General features: G+C 50.4%; 1 protein-coding gene and 1 long non-coding RNA gene across 4 annotated transcripts in view; one reads left to right on the forward strand and one right to left on the reverse strand.

Moving 5' to 3' along the window:
- Nucleotides 1-2089: 2089 nt before the first annotated feature.
- CABLES1 (Cdk5 and Abl enzyme substrate 1) overlaps nt 2090-21504 on the reverse strand; it is a 107004-nt gene continuing 87589 nt past the window's right edge. For 2 of the 3 annotated variants that reach the window (XM_082418691.1, XM_082418690.1), the window contains 3 exons: nt 7028-7134; nt 5561-5768; nt 2090-3496 (listed from right to left, as the gene is read on the reverse strand). In XM_082418691.1, the coding sequence (XP_082274817.1) occupies nt 3356-3496; nt 5561-5768; nt 7028-7134 (456 nt within the window). In that variant the 3' untranslated portion in view covers nt 2090-3355. Of the gene's footprint in view, nt 3497-5560; nt 5769-7027; nt 7135-20436; nt 20796-21504 lie in introns of those variants that run through there. The other variant, XM_082418692.1, reaches the window with a different exon arrangement.
- On the forward strand, nt 3503-8723 carry LOC309640296. The gene is made up of 2 exons (XR_014252173.1): nt 3503-3771; nt 8202-8723. It is a non-coding gene; the product is annotated as an uncharacterized lncRNA (long non-coding RNA).

Below are 21504 nucleotides of genomic sequence, written 5' to 3' on the forward strand. Positions count from 1 at the left end.
ATAGCTTTTTGCCTTGTTCTGCCTTGCACTTGCACTCCTGGAAGACGCTTTCAAGTTGGTGCTGACAATATGTGACTCCAAATTTATAGCCTTGATGTTTCCTCCCTTGTCTGGTCCTCAACACTCTACCTGGCCCTGCTGGGACCTGGCCAGCAATGTCCCTAACCAAACGGTCCCGACAGCCTGTAGGAGATAAACTCAGGCTGTCCCTGGGGTGGGGGAGCCCTGGGATGCTCCTCCCCGCACAGAGAAAACAATTAACAGGTAACAAAACTACCTGGCTCACATTTGCTGTGTTCCAGCCTACCCCTCCTCTGCACAGACAGATTGCAACGGAGGCAAGAAGGCCGGCCGTTCCGCACTGAACCGGAAACGTCTGAGAAAGAGCTCAGCGGTAGGGCGATAAACAGACCTATGTGCTGCTGGGGGAACGGAGGGGCCCGTGGTACGCAGTGGTTTGTGCGGAGTACGAGGAGGCCCAGAATGGGTCTGCTGGGTGGGCGACCAAAAGAATAGAGGAAGTTCTGGTCAGGAGAAAAAAAACCAAGGAAAACAAACAGCTTTGCCTTTGGTGTGGATTTCCTGCTTTAATGCAGGTTTGATTGGGGGGAAAGAAGGGAAAGGAGTGACCTCTACTGTCACTGGCCTGAGGCCTCAAGGCCTTTGGGGGATGGGGACTGATCCTTCCCGGGCAGGGCGCACAGCGGACCCACTGCTTGGGGACAGGGCAGCTGCTCCTTGCTTTCCATCTCTAACCTGACTTCACAGTCAGGGCACCAGAGGAGAGACACCCCCGGTCCACCAGGCCAGTCTGGGGAAACCAAGTCAGGTGGGGCGGCTCCTGCCATCCCGAGGAGTGTGGGCTTCCCCAGACCCTTGGCCTTGAGGAGAACTGCAGAGGCTTCAGGCAGCCCGAGAGGGAGCAGGGCTTGCAAGGGGTCCAAACCTGCCGCTGTGGTGGACGGTGGAAGGGCAGAGCCTCGGGGTCTTCTAGAACAGTCTGCCGAGCGGCCGCCTTCTCTCCACACAGGCACAGGCTGCCTCCACGACTCCTTGCCAAAGCCCGAGGCTGGGAAGTGACTGGCAATCACCACATCCCAGGAGGCGCCGGCAGTGACCTCGGTGCCCTGGCCTCCGCCTCATTCCCCTTTTCCTTCGGAAAGCTCATGTGATGGACAAGGAAAAGGAGAGCTCTGGACAAAATCTTTCATTCTCAGCCTCCATCCCAACTAAATTAAAACCAATAAACTCCCCACTTAACAAACCCACAGGTCAAAATAGATGTTTAAATTGTCTTAAAAAAAATGGACACACAACTTCTTAAGTCCACCTCATAAATGCCCCAAACCAAACTGCCCCAAACCCAAGAACGTTAGCCTGGTTTTAAGACACAGGAAGGACGCAGGGTGCTGCCCTCCACACAGCTGGGCTGGTGGCCCAGGTCACCCATTGGACATCCCCTGAGCTTGGCGGGAGACTCAAGGCAGATGGGTGGCGGGGAGCTACAATTTCTAGATGCCAGTGGACTCGCATCTCTGAGAGGCTTTCCACCCACCAGCCCCTCACCGGGGAGCTGAGTGGACTGGGAACCAGGGGGCTCATCAGGGAGAAGCAGGTGACAGACACCAGCAGAGGAAGGTCAAGGGCGGGTTATAGTCAGGTGATGGAGACATTCTGAACACTTCCTGTTTCTTTCCCAATTTGCCTCACAAACAGTAGGTGCCCCAGAAATAGTAATTAATCTATCAAGCCCAAGAGATCATGTTCATCATACCTCTCAACAAAATCATCTCACAACTGAACCCAGCTAAGGAAATTTGTTAGCAAAATATTTATGACTAGACTCTGTTACTCTGGGTCCTGCTTGCTCTCCCCCTGGCCACTCCTTGAATTCCTCCAACCTGTGACTGTCAGATTCTTTCAAGCTCTGCTGACTAAAGCCGGGTACCCCGTCGCCCCTTCTCTGGGGTGACTGCAAAGCTCCGAATCTGTGTGTGAAATCGAGGCGGGGATGGTGGCAGATGAACTGTAATGCAGGGCGAGGGTGACTGGTGAGACTTAGGCGTCTACACATACACATACATGGATATAGAAACAATAAAATATTTTAATTCTCTTTTTACAGGGCCACAGACTTCCTTCTGTCCAGTGAACCACAGCGGGCACCTCTCTCCTGCAGCTACGAGGTGACAGAGTGATGAGGTGCCTCCATACAGGTTGTCCCAGTGAATCGGTGCAAGTAGCAACGAAAATTCTGCACTAACAGCCCTGGGGACGTGGTGATGCTAAGAGCTGTTGCCTCTTCGATTGACTCAGCCTCAGCTCCAGGTGCAGTTGGTCCCAGCTGCCAAAAGCCTCAAAACACCAATCATGCGTCTTACCCCTATTTTGGATTTTATAAAACACTTTATATAGATAGGTAGATAGATAGATAGCACAATAAATGTGCCTGTGATGCACTCTAACATAGAGCACAGGAATACACACCACGGATCCCAGCCCCACCATCTCCACAGTGGGGAAAGTGCGAAGGTTCGTGTACACGCAGGACGTGATGGCGGAAAGGTATAGAACGTCACGTGCCACACCTTTCCACGCAGCCCATCCGAGTGAGAGCTTGTCTTCTTTGTCCCATTGGTGCTAGGAGCAGTAACAGAAACAATGTCATTTTCTAAGGGCAGAAGGTGTCCACCTGGTACGGAGAGAGTGACTGCTATCCAGAGATTATCTAGAAACAATTGCCGAGGGTCAGCCTGGCTCCTGACCCCAGGCTGAGGTCTGCTCTGCAGAGGGTGGGGCTGGCTTTGCGGGTGGAGGGCTGATGTGGCATCTCTCAGACACACGTACTCTCACACTCAGCCATCCGCTCCAGAGGAAAGTGCACTTCCAACAGCGGATACAAAAATAGATTGGCACGCTCTTTTGACACACTGAGGGTATCTTTTAGAAGCTTTCTCCCAACTTCTGCAAATTCTCTTCCCCAATCTGCTCTAGAACTTTGCACTCCGAGTTGGAACAGGGCTGGAGAGAAGGCCCTGGACCACGCCTGCCAGGTCTGCGTGTGGTCGCGAGGAAGTCTGGGTGAGGCCAGCTAGGAAATCTGGTGAGTGGAGAGCTGGGGGAGCCATCTTCTGCATGGGTCTCCCCTTCCTGGCTGAGCAGTAGACGGTTCATAGACCATCTCGGCTGGCCAGACGGAAGACTCCCTGAAAAGTTTCTGGTACTGCTTCTACACAAAAACATGTCGAGAGGAGAAAAGTTTGCTGTGTTGAGTTCTATTTTTGCATTTCCAGTAGTACACGCTGCTCCCGCGAGCTCAGGGGAAGTGGTCCCCTGCCCTCCTAGGAGGCCTGTGCTAGGAGCTCTGGACCAGGCGTCTGTAGTGGGGCATGACTTCGTGCTCCGGCAGATGAAGGGCAAATTCCAAGGCCACCAACACCGGGAACTCAAAGGCAATCAGTTCTCGTCTATTCAGCCGGAACTTCTCTTCCAGTTTCTGGCAACAGAAATAAAGGAAACCAAAAGCCTTTTAGCTTTGAAATAAAAATCCTAGGTTTTCTCCACGTGTAACCTCTGTATCCATCAGCCAGAGAGTGTTTACAGAGAAACCCGTTATGGGCAAGACTGTGGAGGAAGAAACGGAGGCATCAGCTGTGTTTCCTGCTCTCAGTCCTGATGGAAAAGGACTCGTACCTCCCTGAGGACCCACAGTCTGCCGGGAGCCTGAGATACATCCCGTGACTTCATTACATCTCTTGATAATCTCACACGGTCAGTGTTACGTTTATCTCTATTTTACAGATGGGTAAACAGGGTCAAGAGGTTAAGAATTTGTCTAAGGTGACATGGGCAGCAAATTGAAATGCTGAGATTCAGACTCAGCTGAGACTCAAACTGTACCTGTCACAACTAGGTTATTCAAGCTTAGAGGTAAGACTAAAACCATAGCAAATCATCTATAACAACAATATCCACGTGGGAGGTTTAGGATTGGGGGGGCTGGTTATGTGTAGTTTGGTCTTTTCATTTTACGCTCGAAGACCAAGTCCTGGTGAGGCTGCCTCACTTTCAGAGCATTACGAGGCTTGTGTGTATCTGACTGGGCTGAGCCCACGCCCAGGGGCTCCCCTCCTGCACTGCCTCTCGGTCCAGCTGCTGCCGGAGTAGGAATGGAGAACAATCAGGGTGAGGGTGGGTAGGGAAGGCCTCATTTTAGCTAGAGTACATTCCGCTTTGACTTAAACTTAGCTTTTGGCTTAATTAAAAAAAAAAAAAAAATCTCAACACCAGAGTAGTAGGCGACTACTTTCAGATTATAACTGGGTCGGGATCTTGCGTTCAGTTAATTGCTACTGCAAACGGCCTGTCAGATCATTACCCTTATATTCTGCACTGGTACTATCAGCATTGCTGGATGATATATTTCTCAACTATGAAATGTGTGTAACAGCACACTCGTAAAGATTCATTAGTTCAGCTATTATCTATGTAACCCTATTGATTCTCAGCTCAGATTTGGTATCCAAACATCACCTCCATGGTCCTAAAAGTGTTTACTACACAAATTAGATGATTCTGTACCATTTCTTCCATGGATGGATGAATGGATAAACAAAATGTGGTGTATACATGCAGTGGAACATTATTCAGCCTTCAAAAGGTAGGAAATTCTGATGCATCTCCTGATCTGTTGGCTTTATTGTACCTCAAATTTTCTATGAATACACTGATTTTTTTTTTTTGGTTGCGCCGCGCAGCTTGTGGGATCTTAGTTCTCCCAACCAGGGATTGAGCCCAGGCCCTTGGCAGTGAAAGCGTGGAGTCCTAACCACTGGACCGCCAGGGAATTCCCAGAATACACTGAATTTTAAAAACAGGCATTCTCGTATCTGTCCAAGAAGATCAGTGTTTCCTTGCTTTAAAGGGGCTCTACTTTATTTTTTATTTTTAAAATTTATTTATTTATTTATTTGGCTACACTGGGTCTTTAGTTGCCGCATATGTGATCTGGTTCCCTGACCAGGGATTGAACTTGGGCCCCCTGCATTGGGAGCGTAGAGTCTTAACCACTGGACAACCAGGGAACCCCAAGGGGCTCTATTTTAAAAGGAAGGAGATACCACTCAGTCAAGCCCATGCCCTTCCCCAAAAAAGTAAGCAGCCGAGGCCACAGGAAGCCAAGGTGTGTCTGATGGATGTTCTGCAGGTCACTCCACCCGCAAGACCCCCCTGGCTATTACAGTGGCTTCTGTGGCTTGGAGAATAAGCTCACCCTCATGGTGCCTAAAAGTGTATTTCATGGCCAGACCCAATACTGGGGATCTTCAGTCTCATCAAAGTGGCCTATCCCTCTGTTCTAAGACAGCCTGAGATGCGGGGTCTGACATCTGATGCAGAAGGGCCGACCTCACAGCCCTGGTCCCTTAGCTGGTACTAAGGCACAGAAGTCTCCCGGGCTGGGTCACCAACCAGGCTCTTCTGAGAGACCAACGCTCGCCTGGAGCGCATGCCCCGGCCCCCCCGCCCCCCCAACCAGCCAATCAGAATTCAGCCCACTTACGTCAATTAAATGCTTGACTTCATGTTTTTTGAGGTCGCTTCCAATTTTGGCTGCTAAGAGCACGCACGCCCCGGCACAAAGCTTCCGGTTGTGTTTGTTTAGCTTTCCCTTGAGGGCGAGCTTCTCAAAGTAGACAAAGGCCATGGCCACCGTGGGCTCCTCGAGGCCACAGTCCTCCTGGGCAAGCTTCCGCATCTCTCGCTTCAGGCTAGAAAAAGACGGGAGGGAGGGAAGAGTCTTATCAGAACTTGGAGTTTCGGGTGATCCCAAAGAAAAAGACTACCCTGTCTTGAAAGCATTTTCTCTTTCATTTCCAGAAGGGCGGCGTGGAATGGGATTAAATCCCTATGAGTGAGAAAGTTACGTTATATGTGGCCAACAGACTTAAGTCGCTGGGAATTTGAACCCTTCTCTGTTGGTCAAGCTGTACAGACCACGTCCAGATGGGACCATGTTGAGCCCAGGTGGATAGCTGAGGGTCCGGAAACTAGGAGTAGAGCCGCCCACAGTGACAGAGGGAAACTAAGGTCATTCCAGGGAGACAGTTACTCGGATAAATTAGGTACTTGGTATCAGCTCTGCCGAAGATCGCGTATGGCCACTACCTATGGCCGAAGAGGGGTTAGACTAAGAGTGCAGGAACCAGCTTACTTAGGAAAGCTGCCCAGACAAAATATGAATACTTAATTTTTCTCACCTCTTTGGCTAGGAACGTGCCAGAATCAAAACAGGATTGGGATACATAAATGTATGAATGTTGGCACATGTTCCAACACTATGTTTGTGTATAGCCTAGCCTCCATTACTACACACACACACACACACACACACACACACACACACACACACACATGCCCTGAAATCTTGCTGTCCTGGCACACAGACACAACACAAGTCAGCTTCTCTCCAGCCCAGCAGGGCCAGTCCTCTCGATTACTGGGCCAGAAGATGTGGGTCACCACAAGGTCGATCCAATCAGCTGCAGGGGAAATTTGGGCCTGATTTTGCTTTGGCCGTTTTGCTGACTGCTTACATACAGGACTTGGCTGTCACCTCTGGACAGACGGTTGTGGGTAAAGAGTTATCTCAAACCCTCTGATACCAACTCTGTTCTGTTTTGCATGCATTTGAGAACGCAGGGAACCGAACGTTTCTTATTCTCAGTTTTCCATAACATAAATCTTACTGAACTGTGAGCCACAGATAGTATGAAATAATTCTTTCATAAGGAACCTCACTCCAGATCCTTGTCAGCTTGTGTCAAGGGCTCCGCCTCTGTCCTGCCTGCCTTGGCTCGCTCACATCTGGGCACCGGTCAGCCAGCACCGGACGAGCCTCTTTTAGCTGAACGTGACCATGTTTCACTTCCCCAGAACAACAGAAGACCCACGGTACAAAGCACAAGCTCAGTGCGTGCTGGGAGAGAGGCCTGGGGGAAAGTTTAGGTGGGCGTTCATCCCCACGTACCTCCTTATTTTGCTGAGTGTTAACTTAATGTGAGGAAACTTCTCCTTGAAGGTCTCATTCATGTCCTTCTTGAGATCCGAGGGCTTCACGTAGTCGATCACCGTGGTCTGAAACAGATGGGGCGACACGGGTCACTCCTTAAAATACTGGTCATGGGTATAATCAAGTGCAAGTTAGAGCCAACTTCTAACACCCTGCACCAGCAGCAACAGGGAACTCAGATGAGGGCCACCTCAAGGGCTCTGCTGGATGCAGGAGTCTGACGGGCAGGGCCTCTGCAGGTGGATGGAAACCAAACCCCGTCCATCAGCAGGACAACACTTAGAAATCGTCAGGAGTCTGTGCCTGGCAGAAAAGGGAGACTCTCTTAGTGCCTGTGTTTCAGCCTGTTGTTCACAGAGTGTGATATCTGGACCCTCGCAGATCTGGGTACAATCCTCATGACCATCATAAGTCATCTGGCTGTGAGAGGTGTATTTATTTAATGACCCCCAACCTCAGATTCCACATCTGTAAAAGGCAAACAGCAACGGCGCCTACCTCATACGGCCATTTGGAGAACTACGTCAGAAGTGCTCTGTGCAGTGCTTGGTATACAGCAAGTGCTCAATAAATGTTAGCTACTGGTTTTTTATTTTTTTAATTGTGGGAAAATACCCATGACATAAAATTGACCATTTTTACCTTTTTTAAAAAAAAATTAATTAATTAATTTATTTTTGGCTGTGTTGGGTCTTTGTTGCTGCGCATGGGCTTTCTCTAGTTGTGGCGAACGGGGGTTACTCTTTGTTGCGATGTGTGGGCTTCTCACTGCGGTGGCTTCTCTTGTTGTAGAGCACAGGCTGTAGGCGTGCGTGCTTCAGTAGTCGTGGCTTGCGGGCTCAAGAGCACAGGCTCAGGAGTTGTGGCGCACGGGCTTAGCTGCTCCGCGGCATGTGGGATCTTCCTGGACCAGGGCTCGAACCCATGTCCCCTGCATTGGCAGGCGGATTCTTAACCACTGCGCCACCAGGGAAGTCCATTTTTACCGTTTTTAAGTGTGCAGTTCAGTGGCATTAAGTACATTCACCATACTGTACAACCATTACCACCATCCACCTCTAGAACTGTTGTCATCTTGCAAATCTGAAACTCTGTCCCGATTAAATGCTAACTCCCCATTCTCTCCCCCCAGCTCCTCCTGGAAACCACCATTCTACTTTCTGTCTCTCTGAATTTGACTACTCCTCATAGAAGTGGAATCACACAGTATTTGTCCTTCTGTGTCTGGCTTACTTCACCACGCATGATGTCCTCAAGGTTTATCCATGTTGTAGCACGTTTTAGAATTCCCTCCCTTTCTAAGGCTGGATAATATTCCATTGTAGGTATATAATGTTAGCTATTATTAACAGTGCCGTGAACCCAGAGTTCCTCCTCCTCCCCTTCCCCTTCCTAATTCCATCCATCCTGAAAGACCGGCTCCTTTGAGCTCTCTCTGCGTACCCTGATCTCCCTTGCTTCTCTGTGCCTTACACTATTAACTCTGAATTAAAACTCAGTCTGGTGGGGAGGGATAAATTGGGAGATTGAGATTGACATATACACACTACTATATATATAAAATAGATAACTAATAAGGACCTACTGTATAGCACAGGGAACTCTACTCAATACTCTGTAATGGCCTACACGGGAAAATAAAAAAAAGAGTGGATATATGTATATACATAACTGATTCACTTTGCCGTACACCTGACACTAATACAACGTTGTAAATCAACTATACTCCAATTAAAAAAAAACAAAACTCAGTCTGGCTGGATCTCAGCAGAGTAATCTTACCCCACCTCCTCAGGAACATACTTTCCAAGGGCTGCAACAACGTGTGATGCCACTCCTGGCTGGTTACGGGCGGTAACCTTTGTCAGGCAAAGCCAGAGAAAGAAGAAACCACACACTGTGATGAGAAGGCCGGTTCCCGTGGACAGCTACTGCCAGCCTCTTCTCAGGCGAGTGCCTGGCCTTTTCCAGAAGACACGTCCAAGGTCTCCTCAGCAGCTCTAACAAAAGTTGGTGGCTTTCTGTGAACAGCCCCATTCAGAAGATGTTTGGTTGGACACGGTTTCAGAACAGGCACATGGAATGTCTCTGGTGTCACTTTTATAACCAAGAGCAGGCAAACAGCCTGCACGTCCAAATTCACACTGATCTCGGTGGCACCTTCTTTGCTTCTCTGGCCAAGAAAGGCAAACCACAGTCCGATTAACGCACACGATTCCACCAAGCTTGTTCAGAGCTTTTCCACTTCTGGGTGGAAGTGGACTCGGTGGGTGCAATGCCACGACTTCCGCCTCGGAGCTGTGGTCTTTCCAGCCCAATCAGGAAGGCTGTCCCTCAGCCGACCCAGGACACACCCATCTGGTAGCTGCCATGTGTCCCGGCAACGTGCCGGGAAGTAGCAACCAGCGTGGAGCACGTGTTGACACGTGCGTGCACACACGCATGGGCAGTGCTGCTCTGCTGGGCAATGGGAGCGGGGTGCACACATTTTATGGAAGCCACTTACTACCAAGGTCCAGGAGAGTGGACGCCTTCCCTGTGGCAGCTCTCGAAGCCGTGCCTGTCATCCCAAACAAACGTCTCCTCTGGGCTGAACAGGATGTAAGATTTTTCATTTAGGAAACAGGCAGCAGAACGGGGTACCCCATCTAACACACTTACCTCAAGCTGGGCCCGTCAGCCAATCAGCCAAGTTTTCTGTTTCCTAAATACCCAGTACCCCCTCCCCCTTTCTCCCACCCCTCCCCACATCCTGACCTCCCAGAGACAGCCCCTCCTGCTCTTCCTCTGCAGACGACCGTCGCGAGGTTTGCAATGATGTGAGCAGGTTCAAGCAAAGATTTGCCAGGTTTTGCTGGGGGCCAAAGCTGGGTGAGCCCCCAGCAAGGATATGCCAGGGGCTGGAGGAGGTGGGGTTATGTGGGAGGTGTCTGGATCCCTCCCTGTGGCAACCGCAGCAGCCCTGCTGTTTTCTGTCTTAAGCGTAGATACACGCAACGCTTCTCTTGAAAGAAGGCTCCCACTGTCAAAAGAGTGCCTTCCAGCCACCTCACCTTACAGAGGAGGAAACAGAGGGTCAGAGGGGTGATGGGGCTTGCCCCCACTGAGGTAGGGCACACTGGTTTCCTGCTCTTAATCAGACTGAAAGAGCACGGGTTAGTAGCAGCAGGGAGTAGCTCCAAGAGGCTGGCAGGTGGAAAGGGTTGGGGACGGTGGTTGGCAGGTCCATCTCCAGTGAGTCAGGCCTAACTTGCAAAAAGTGGCTTAACCTCCCTGAGCTGAGTCTCACCTTCCTCTTCCCTGCACAAGGTAAGAATACCTGACGGGCTGCTTCAGAGGTTTATCTCAAAGATCAAACAGAGAACACGATGTACGTAAAGGACACTGAAGAATTTTATCAAGAGGACAACAGGGAGACAGCAGCAAACAAGTTCCGCTTCAGTCCCACTGAGTCAGTGTCTGAGGGTGGCGCCCTGCTCTCCGCACCGTGATCTTGCCCAGGTGATTTTTATGCGAACCAGATCCTCCTTGCCTAGGCTGCAATGCCACTTCTGCAGGATCATCTTCTCTAAACCCCAGTGATTCACCTTCACTATACACTATGGCTTGGATATCCAACCCCCTTCTGGGATGCCTTGACGTACTCCCCGACTCCTTTGCAGCTAGGATTCCAAATACAATTACAGTCCTTCCTATCCCATGTGCTGGTGTCAGAAAGCAGAGCTGAAGCAGAGGCTGGGCTTCTGCTGTTTCTGCTACCAAGAAGAACAGCTGCAGGAGCCCTAGAGTCCCACTTTCCATTTTGCGGGTGTAGACCACAGTAGAGCAGCATGGGTCTGGATCCAGTAGCAGTGGCAGCTTCCTGACCATGGAGGGGGCAGTACTGTTACATCCAGAGCTGACAGCCAGTGCAGATTCCCCTAGTGACCTGGTTCTGCAGTATGGTTTGGGGATCATTCCTGAAACCCCAACTTAGGCTGTTTCGTCAGCCTCCCCAGTGACTCTATAAGCTGTTTAGTACCCTGGAAGAAAACGCCTTTCTTCTTAAACTAGCTCGAGTGGATGCTGTGCTTCATAACTGAACCATAAGTGATGCATACACTGTTTTCACTGATGGCATTTACTGCTACTGTAACAGGACCTTACTGGGGGGATGTGGGATAGGGCAGAGCTCTGCTTCCCCTAAAGGCACTGATGTCATCAGTTCACCGCAGCACTGGGGTCCTCCCACGCCACTTCCTGACCAGTCCTAGCTTTAGAAGGGCCCCGTGAGCACCAACAACCCAGCTCAGCTTGCAGCCCTGGAGGTGGGGCAAGGAGGGCTCCGGCCACCCCCAAGCCCAGACCTTGCAAGAGAGGCTCTTATTTTTACAAGTAGCCTCATCCTAGCTCTTGGGATACGGAGCTGGGACCTACTTTTCCTGGCAGCAGGATGAGTGGATAGCTATATTTGTTTCCATGCTGGACCCTGGAGAGGGGTGTAGAAGGAGGGCCAGTGAGCTGATGCTATGAGACCCTTGGCTCAGCACCCGGCCCCCAGCGAGGGCTGCACGTGGCCAAGCCCTCAAGTTCATGTTCTAAGTGGCAGAATTCCTCTGAACCCCAGCTCTGCCCCTGGAGGTACAGAGGTGGCACTCAGTGATGCCTTCTGTGCGGGGTTTCCAGCCACAGGGCCGTGTCCTGGTGACTGCTCCCCGCGCCGGGCAGAAGGCTGGCTGGCAGCCTGATTCTCCATTTACCGATCTCTTTGGCCATCACCCGGCTACTCTCTTTCCTCAACTAGATATAGTACATTTTGGGGGTGAGAGGGTCTCTGCAAACTTCCATCTTTCTGTCAAGGCCCCCCATTTCCTGACCTCCAAGTGGCCAGCAGCCCTGTCCTCCAGGGGGGTGTGGCAGAGGGAGGGGGGCTCCACTGGGAAAGGTACAGGACGGACACAAGCCAGCTGGGCCCGCATTCCTAGGGGTTTGGCAGCGTCAGGAAATCCAAGGGCATCTGGGGAAAGAGGCTGTGCGTGCTGACTTCTGAAGCCTTGCTACACCTGGACCTGAGGCAGGTGCCCAATAATAGTCATTCTAGTTCACTTGCTTACACATATTTTGGGGGGTGAGGTAGGCTGGCTTCTGGGGCAACGAAATGCTGCAAGATTCAAGATGGCAGGAGGATGGTGGTAAATCTCAGATGTCAGTCTGAGTGCCTTAGAACACAAAAGTGGTTGTATCCGTGTCCAGTGGCTGCTGTAACAAAGTACCATAGACTTCGTGTCTTAAACAACAGAAATTTATTGTCTCACAGTTCTGTATGCCGGAAATCCAAGATCAAGGTATCAGCAGGGCCACGGTCTCTCTGAAACTCTCCCTTGCTTCTTCCCAGCTTCTGGTAGTCCCAGGCGGTCCTTGGCTTGTATATGCATCATTCCAATCCCTGCCTCCACACGGTGTTCTCTCTGTGTCTGTGTTCACATGGCCATCTTCTCTCTGTGTCTCTGTCTTCTTAGAAGGACACCAGTCCTATTGGGCTAGGGCCCACCTTGCTCCAGTATGACCTCATCTTAACTAATTTACATCTGCAAACACCCCATTGCCAAGTAAGGTCACATTCTCAGATACTGGGGTTAGGACTTGAGCCAATCTTCTTGGGGGACACGATTCCACCCACAGCAGTGGTGTCGCTTGTGATGGAGCTGCTGTGCAACCTCGCTGTACTCTGATCTCAGCCCTCCATCCCAGGCTGGATGCAGCGTCGCCCCTGCCTGTGAGGCCCCGCTCTGCCCCAGGCAGCAGGTTCTGGCCTTGACCTTGGTCTGAGGGAGCACGTCTCCTCTGCCCCCACCTCCTCCACCTCCAGATGGCTCTGGCTCACTCTTGCTCTCATCTCTGCTTCTCTGAGCTGCAGCTCAGTGGGGAGGATTCAGACTCTGGAGCCAGATGCCTGGGTTTAAACCGCAGCTTGGCCACTCAGCATGTGGGCACTAGCGCAGGCGGCCTAAACTCTCTGTGCCTCCATTTCTTCATCTGGCTTCTCCGTCACGTGCTTTATGATGATGGCTGCAGGGCACCAGACGTACGGGCTGCTCGTGCTCAGCTGCTCGGGGCACGTGATCAGGGTGGCTGAATGGGTGGCCCCCAAAGCGACAATCTGCTCCCAGGCCCTTGCTCAGACAGGGCCTTGCACTCACGCTGCACCTGGAGCTTGCTGCTCCAGACCGGCCTGCTCGGGCCAGGCGCCAAGTGTGGGAAGAATAGCCCTGAGCCCAGGACGAGCCCTTCAGGTAGATTCCAGAGGGATGACAGTCCTCACTGCCCTCAGCTCTGGTTCCCTCCAGGAAACACTTTCTGGAACGTAGCACGACTCCTCTGCATGGTCCTATCTGTCTGGAGGGAGCCTTACAACATCCTTTAGAGGCTGGACCTCCCCACGTTCCCTCCCTCCCCAACCCCGAGAGACAGTCGTCCTCTTTCCAATGACGGGGGTGAGCCGAGGCGGCAGTACTGGAGGCTGAGCTGCCGGCGCGGGTTACGGTGGGCCCCCAGCCACCCGTTCGTTCTGGCTCGAGAGAGAATGAATGAAACGGGAGGCCCATGCTTTGTTCCAGGTCCCCTATCAATCTAACTGCATGGTTTACAAAGACGCACAACGCCTGGGTTTTGCCAGTGCGCGTGCGTTCCTATGAATCAAAGTGCTAATAAATGGGCTGTGGTCCCCTACTGGTCTGGTAACAGACCGGGTGACCACTGTGCTCAGTGCCACCAAATTCCAGGCCACGGGATTTGCCAAGTGCAGGGGTCCTTGCGGCCCCAGCAGGGGCCAACAGCTGGGCCCGGCTGCGTGAGGGATGGGCAGCTCCATCCTTGGCGCCTGTGATTCGCAGGGTGGGGTGGAGCGAGAGATCACTTAAATGCACTTTCTCGCAGCTGCCTGGCTGCGGGGAAGCTGTGTGTGCACAGCTGCAGAGAGAAGAAGGAAGGTCAGCTGGGAGGAGGAGACCATTCCAACGAAACGCAGAAGGTCCAGGAGATGCAATTCAGAAAGGAGCCCTGCCCGGCCTGCCCCGCCAGAGAGGCAGGCAGAGTTAGGAAAGGCCCAGCATGGGGGCTGATGCCACACATCCCTTCTGAGATAACAGGAAACGACGGTAAGACCACAACCTAGTTCTCCAGCTGGAAGAGTTTACTGCGCCGCGCCGAGACACCCTTTGCTTTTTACCAAAACAAATAAAGGCTTGGACTCATCATGAGAGAAGGGAGGGAGCCTCCACAGAGCTGACCTTGGGCCCCATTCTGGCCCAGGGCACCACCAGGATGCCCTAAAGGGAAGGCCTCCCAGGGTGGGGTTGGGGTGCAACAGGAGAGGGTGGGAGGCAGCAGGTGTGCGCTGGGGGTGCGTGCACCCTAGTAACAGTGCTGGAGGAGAACAAGGGGCTCAGAGCTGACAGGTTGCGTGCTTCCACTCGGGGCCTGGTAAGGCTCTCCTTCCTTTCGTCCCCACCTCCAGGGCTCACGTCTCCCTAGGGACTCTTAGAGCAGCTCTGAACTGATGTGAGCTTGCTGTCGACTCTGCTGACGTTCCCCTCTGGGTCAGAGGAGCCTCCGGGGGGCAGGAACATTCCAGAGGAGCCAGGTTCCAGCCGCAGGGCTACCTGAAACCCAGGAGGCAGCAGGGAGCTTGGGGCAGGTGTGCGGCCTCTCTGAGCCTCACTTTCCTGGCTTGTGAAACGGAGGATACAAGGCAGTGATGTCTGCAGCCCTTTCCGGGGCCAACAGCCAGCCTCCGCTGCACTTGCCTGACATCCACGGGGCTCCTAGCCCAGTTGGGCACCGGAAAGCACACGTGACCTGCTTGCTAAGGAAAGCAGAGCCACGGCCCTTGACGAAATCTATCTCACCACACACAGCTGGGCGTTTCGGCTGTTCTGTGTTTATTCCTTTTCCCTGAGAGGACTGTAAATCACAAGGAAACTACGGGAATGAGTGCACAGACCACTCGGCCTGGGGCTGCATTTGTTGCTATTTCTACCCATCGGATTCCAAACACAGGATCCTGGGTCTGACCTCTGCCCCTTCCCTTAGGCGAGCAGCTCTTCAGGTTCTCTCACTGAAATGAGATGGTTCGCAAATCGAGGAGAGGCACACAGGGAAAGCTGCCTTTGCGTCAGGATTACACCACCATGTGGACTGGCCAGGTGTGCAAAGCACGTTCACGGTTTCAGACATGTGTCGAGTGTTTACCTGGTACTACAGAAACTTCTGGAGTAGTGTTTCCACCCACCTGAGATAACAGTGGGTGGACGTGGCCCTGAGGTCACACACACACCCAGATAGTATTTGGATGCACTTTTAAATGCATGCTTCTTAAAGGGTGGTCTCAGAGCACGAGCTGATGAACTGTGTGTGCAGTGTCATGTTAAAAACCACAAAGTGATCATCAAAAATCTGAGACAAATACAGAGAAAGGGAGCAGATGCTACATCTTGATTGAAATGTAAAGCAAAGTTTCATTTCATATTATTTTTACAAGAAAAAAAAGATTAAAAAAAACCCCACAATACTGATGCATGCTACCACATGGATAAACCTCAAAAACATTATGTTAAATGAAAGAAGCCAGACGCAAAAGACCGTATAGTATATGATTCCATCTTCATGAAATGTCCACAATAGGCAAGTCTATAGAGACAGGAAGTACACTGGTGGTTGCCTAGGGCTTAGAGGATGGATGGGTGCTTAAGGGTATGGGGGCCTCTTTTTGAGGATGACGAAAATGTCCTGAAATTGACTGTGGTAATGGTTGCACAATTTTGTGAATATACTAAAAACCACTGAATTGTACACTTTAAAGAGGTGAATTGTATGATATGTGAATTTTATCTAATAAAACTGATACCAAAAAACCCCAAAAATCCCAAAACCCAAACCCAAAACAGAAAACAAAACCCACCACGATGCAATAAGGCATTTTATTTTTACACTTACATCAAAAGCTGGCAGGCCTCAAAGCCCCACTGCTCAGCGTTTGTGCAGGCGCCTGGCAGGGAAGTTCCAGGGCCCCTTCAATTCTCCAGAGAGGCCCAGCAATGGTGTTTTTGTAACGCTGAACTACTTTTCTTAAAGAGGGTCTCCCGAATTGAATAAGCTTCAGGCATCTGGAAACCTGAGGGCCTGGAAAGAGCCTTGCAAGGGAGGGGCCCCTGGGCTCAAGGTGCTTTAGCTTCTCAATAAATCCACCTGCAGACAGGTAAGTAAGTGCCCACGTCATCCAGACAGCTTTCAGTGAAAAAGAAATATGGAGGGAAAGCAGAATCCAATCTCACGGAAGCCTGGACTAATCTCCTTTATTGTCTTCTATTCCCTCCTGCTCAGTATCTCATACTGTCCTGAAAAATTAAGTTCTAAGATATATTCCCACAACCCTGGGGAGATGCTGAAACGGAAGGAGGGGCTTTTCTATGAGTCCTTAGATCGTAATATTAATAAAAGAATGGGCACTGTATCACAGAGATCAATCCAAGAGACATCCTCTGGAGACTGAGATACCTACAGATATCACAAAGGTTGTGAGTCAGCTTTCTTTCTGTTGTCAATACAGTTCGAGAGGGCTTTCTTCCTGGGAAAGGAGAAGGATCCAGAAATCCCTTCACAGAACGTTAATTTTGTTGGCATTATCTCAGTCAGTTCTCTCTATTTTCTCCTCTTGATTGCTCTCCACACCCATAAGGGGGGGAAAAACCACTACCGACTTCAGCTGCCAGGTTCTAATGATAAATAACCGCTCTCTAGTGAAACTTTAATTATAGGCCAGGAGGCACACGGCAGGAAGCACCGGTTCTAGTGGGAGGCCTCTGGCCCCCCTCACTGCATTGAGAAACCATATGAAGCTCAGGCCCTACAAGAACCTGCATGTAGCCAAGAGGCTCGACATACTTTCATGTTTCGTGGTCACCTTCTAGAAACCTTAAGGCCAAAACCACGGGGGCAGCTGCAGTTTGATTTCCACATCTGCACCAGGAATTTTTTTTTTTTTTTTTTCCGTTCAAACCTCTCCTTTGCCCTTTCACAATGGCTAATACTGGGAGTGACTTGCTTGGATCAAAGTTAAAAAATACAACTGTAACTACAAATGCAAGATCAGTTTCAAAGGGTTCCACTTAAACTCTGTAAATAACAGCCTTCTTTCTGAGCCTCGGGGAATGTTCAGCTCTGGAACCCTCCCACTTTAAGGCACGTCCCAGCAGTAGCAATGACTGGCCTTTTTATCTTCTACTGAGAACAAACATGAACGAAAATATACCTTCAACTACATCCTGACTGGTAAACGTCACCTCCACTGACTCAGAAAGCCCGCTCCTAGGTATTTACCCAAGAGAAATGAAAATGTATATCCACAAAAAGACTTGTATGTGAATGTTCATAGCAGCAATATTCATAATATCCCTAAGTTGGAAACAACGCAAATGTCCATCAATAGGAGAACGGGTAGATAAACGATGGTATATCCATACAATGGAATCCTACTCAGCAATTAAAAAAAAAAAAAAAAACTACTGACACATGCAACATGAGTGAATCTTACAGATATTAAGTTGTGTGAATGAAGATGGATTAAAAAAAAAACACAGTACACAATTCCGTTCATATGAAGTTCCAGTAGAGGCAAAACCAATCTTTGGTGACAAAAGTCAGAACAGCAGTTGCCTTTGCTGGGAGGGGGTATGAAGCAGAACACGATGGAAAGGAGGGAGCTTTCTAAGGGGATAGAGGTGTCCTACATTTTGGTCAGAGTGGAGGATACAAACTTCATGGAACTATACACTTAAAATTGGTACGTTTGATTAGCTATAAGTTATACCTTAATATGAAAAGAGAAAAAAATGGCAGGACTTGCCTGGTGGTCCAGTGGTTAAGACTTCGCCTTCCAATGCAGGGGGTGCGGGTTCGATCCCTGGTCGGGGAGCTAAGATCTCACATGCCTCCCGGCCATAAAACCAAAATATAAAGCAGAAGTAATATTGTAACAAATTCAATAAAGACTTAAAAAAAAAAATTGGTCCACATCAAAAAAATCTTTAAAAAAAAAAAAGGCTGCTGCAGGATTTGATGGGGTAGAAGGACTATAGCTCATCACTGTAAAGCTTGCTTGATTCTGTAGAGGCCACGCCAACACCTCAGACCCTGAAATTCCACAGGTATAGGATACCCCAAAACCCAGGACAACAGCCCCTGGTTCTCAGATCTGGGCCTCTGCTTGGCTGGCCGAACTTAAACTGCCCTGGGGGCCTCGTGGGGAAAGGCATATGGCAGCAGGACCCCAGAGGCCTTGGAGGTTACCATTTAGGGAGGTGTGTGGCGCTGCTCAGTCAGCCTGTGAGGGACTTGCTGGTTCCCGTCCCCAACTTCCACAGCAGGGAGCCGGGGAGGGGGAGGGAGGAGCGGGGCTGCACACGCTTCTCACAGGGCTGAGCCCGCCTGCAGGGGGAGCCCTGCCAACCATGAGGGTTCACCCCGCAGCAGGAACGCTCCAAGCTCTGTCAGCTCTTCCTACCCACCTACAGGCCAAGATGTACCCCAGACCCTCAAAGAGGGCCTTTAACAACCTGGATTCGACAACCCTGTAGCTCCCTCTGTCCACCTTGGTAGCGGCGCCTATTGACAAGTGCAGCTCCCTGAGCATGGGGTCAAGTTAGCACAGAAAATTTGTCAGGATCATCATTCTATTGACTTTCGTGTGTGTGTGTGTGTGTGTGTGTGTGTGTGTGTGTGTGTGTGTGTGTGTATATAAAGGGCAGTGACTGTTACTGTTAAAAATATCCATTTTACACAAGGTCAACCTCTTGCACATTTCAGGCTCTTGCACATGGGGCCATCCCCCCAAGGCCTGGCAGTCCTCTCTCCCCTCAGCGTTCACTTTTGCATGTCTTCAGGGGTGCCTTCCTTGAGGCCCACCTCCAACCCCTAACCCTCCCTGTCATTCCTCACCACTTTTCTAAGACAATTCCTTCCTTACCCTCCTCACTACAGTGACTTGTGTACTACTCGCTGTCTGACTTCTCCACTCATTTTAAGGTTGAGAAGAATGGGGTCGGTGGCTGGTTTGTCCTCCACTGTATAAGGAAGCACCTGGCCTGGCACATAGTAGGGCCTCAGTCAATATTGGTTAGATGGACAAATTCTATACCTGTTACCCAACACACAAAATAAAGCAAGCAAACCAAAGCCAAACCCCCTACCCTTGCTCCTGCAAGTTCAATGCCAAAATGCATGTGAAGCCACATCTGCTTCTAGAGAGGAAGTCTCCTGGAAGCCAGTCTGAGGCAGTTTGTAACTATGACATGCACGTCAGTGCTGAAAAGTGGACGGCCCACGTTTATCAAAGTACCAACATCTATGGCCAGAGCAGAAGGAGATGTAGGTCTTATGAAGCTGACCAGGCAAATGCAGTTCATGAGCAATTTCATTCTCTAAAAAATGGACGGTTACAGGAAGCACAGGCTACAGATTCAATGTAGTGAACTGAAAAATGACCCACTTGGGATCATAAAACGAGGAGGGTAGGACATACACACTGACTTGGCAGGTCATCTAGCACACTGTCTGGTGGAGCGGGGGAATGATCTGTCTGCACAGGTGTGCACATGTAGACTACAGCCCAGAACCTCGGAGCTCACAATTAAATCATTTAAAGAAAAAAAACCAAAACAACCAGAGCCACACTGGCCAGACACCAGGCCTATAAAAGGAGAGGTCAATGTTATCACCAGACGTAACATGACTACAGAAGAGCGCCCCTCCAAACCCCAACGCCAATCAAAAACAGTGCACCTTCTTATTCTCTTGGTTACCTAGAAATCTGTTAAACTGTTGGCCCAGAGAATCATCTTCACATTTTACCCTGAGGTCAGGGGTTCTGCCAATGGCTGCTGAGGGACGTGGATTCAGAGGCACAGTGGGAAGAGTACTAAGCCCAGGGTTCTAGCCTCAGCCCCTCACTTCCTGTCTGTCAACTCTGACTGCCTCACTCAGACTCCCTGAGCCACAGTTTCCTGCCCAAATTACTTAATAAAGTGAACTTTAATAAATAAAGCAGTGAACAACATGAAGAACCCTTCCTGTTACACAAGTCACGAACTTTCACTTGCTCCCTCCACGACATCAGGGTAAGGATTCTGGTCATTTACTGGACATTTATTATGTGCCAGCTGATACGGATAAGCCCTCGTTTTTAGAAAGAAGTAAATAAACTAACAGGTCATAGGTAGAAAAAAAATAACTCTACATGGCTCTGGTTTTGCTTTCTGTGTTAGGAGTTGGAGAATAAGGAGAGGAGAGAGAGGAGACGGGGCAATTTTAAACAAAATGCCTTTGGCAATTCATTCTGATTCAATGTGGCATTTTATTTTATTTTATGTTTTAAAATGTTTATTTATTATTATTATTTTTTAATGATATTTTATTTATTTATTTAATTAATTTATTTTTTGGCTGCGTTGGGTCTCCGTTGCTGCATGCGGGCTTTCTCTAGTTGCGGCGAGCGGGGGCTACTCTCTGTTGCGGTGCACTGGCTTCTCATTGCGGTGGCGTCTCTTGTTGCAGAGCACGGGCTCTAGGTGCGCGGGCTTCAGTAGTTGTGGCTCGCGGGCTCTAGAGCACAGGCTCAGTAGTTGTGGCGCACGGGCTTAGTTGCTCCGCCGCATGTGGGATCCTCCCAGACCAGGGCTCGAACCCGTGTCCCCTGCATTGGCAGGCGGACTCTTAACCACTGCGCCACCAGGGAAGCCCCTAAAATATTTATTTATTTATTTTATTTTTGGCTGCGTCGGGTCTTAGTTGTGGCATGCAGGATCTTTCGTTTCAGCGTGCAGGCTTCTCTCTAATTGTGGTGCACGGGCTCCAGAGCGCATGTGCTCTGTAGTTGTGGTACACGGGCTCATTAGTTGCTGGAGCGCGGGCTCAGGTGCCCCGTGGCATGTGGGATCTTCGTTCCCAGACCAGGGATCGAACCCGCGTCCCCTGCATTGGAAGGCAGATTCTGAACCACTGGACCACCAGGAAGTCCCTCAGTGTGGCATTTTAGAATGATCTCTGAGCTATCTGCCAAATTACAAGAGGATATACGTTGAAAGTGATCAGCGAGGGCCTGAGTTCTGCCTGGTGTTTCTCTGTCGTCAGCTACTTGCCAGATGCTCAGTGAGAAGAGAAGCTGGGGGTTGGGGTGGGGGGGGGGTCCCACTGCTGAGAACACTAAGCTTAGAGTGAGTGCATGGGGTGGGGTCCCACTCTGGTCTTTGCAAACACAGGAGCCTAGAACAGAAAAAGGACCCTCTGCTCACTCCTGGGGCCAGGGCTTCTGACATCAGCCGGCAGGGGAGGAGCAAGGGAACCAGAGTAGGACATTTTCAGCTGCACTCGCCCCTCCAGGCCTGGCAGGGGGGCGGTGGGGA

The sequence above is a fragment of the Balaenoptera physalus genome, assembly GCF_965194825.1.
Source record: "Balaenoptera physalus genome assembly, chromosome: 12".
Taxonomy (NCBI): domain Eukaryota; kingdom Metazoa; phylum Chordata; class Mammalia; order Artiodactyla; family Balaenopteridae; genus Balaenoptera; species Balaenoptera physalus.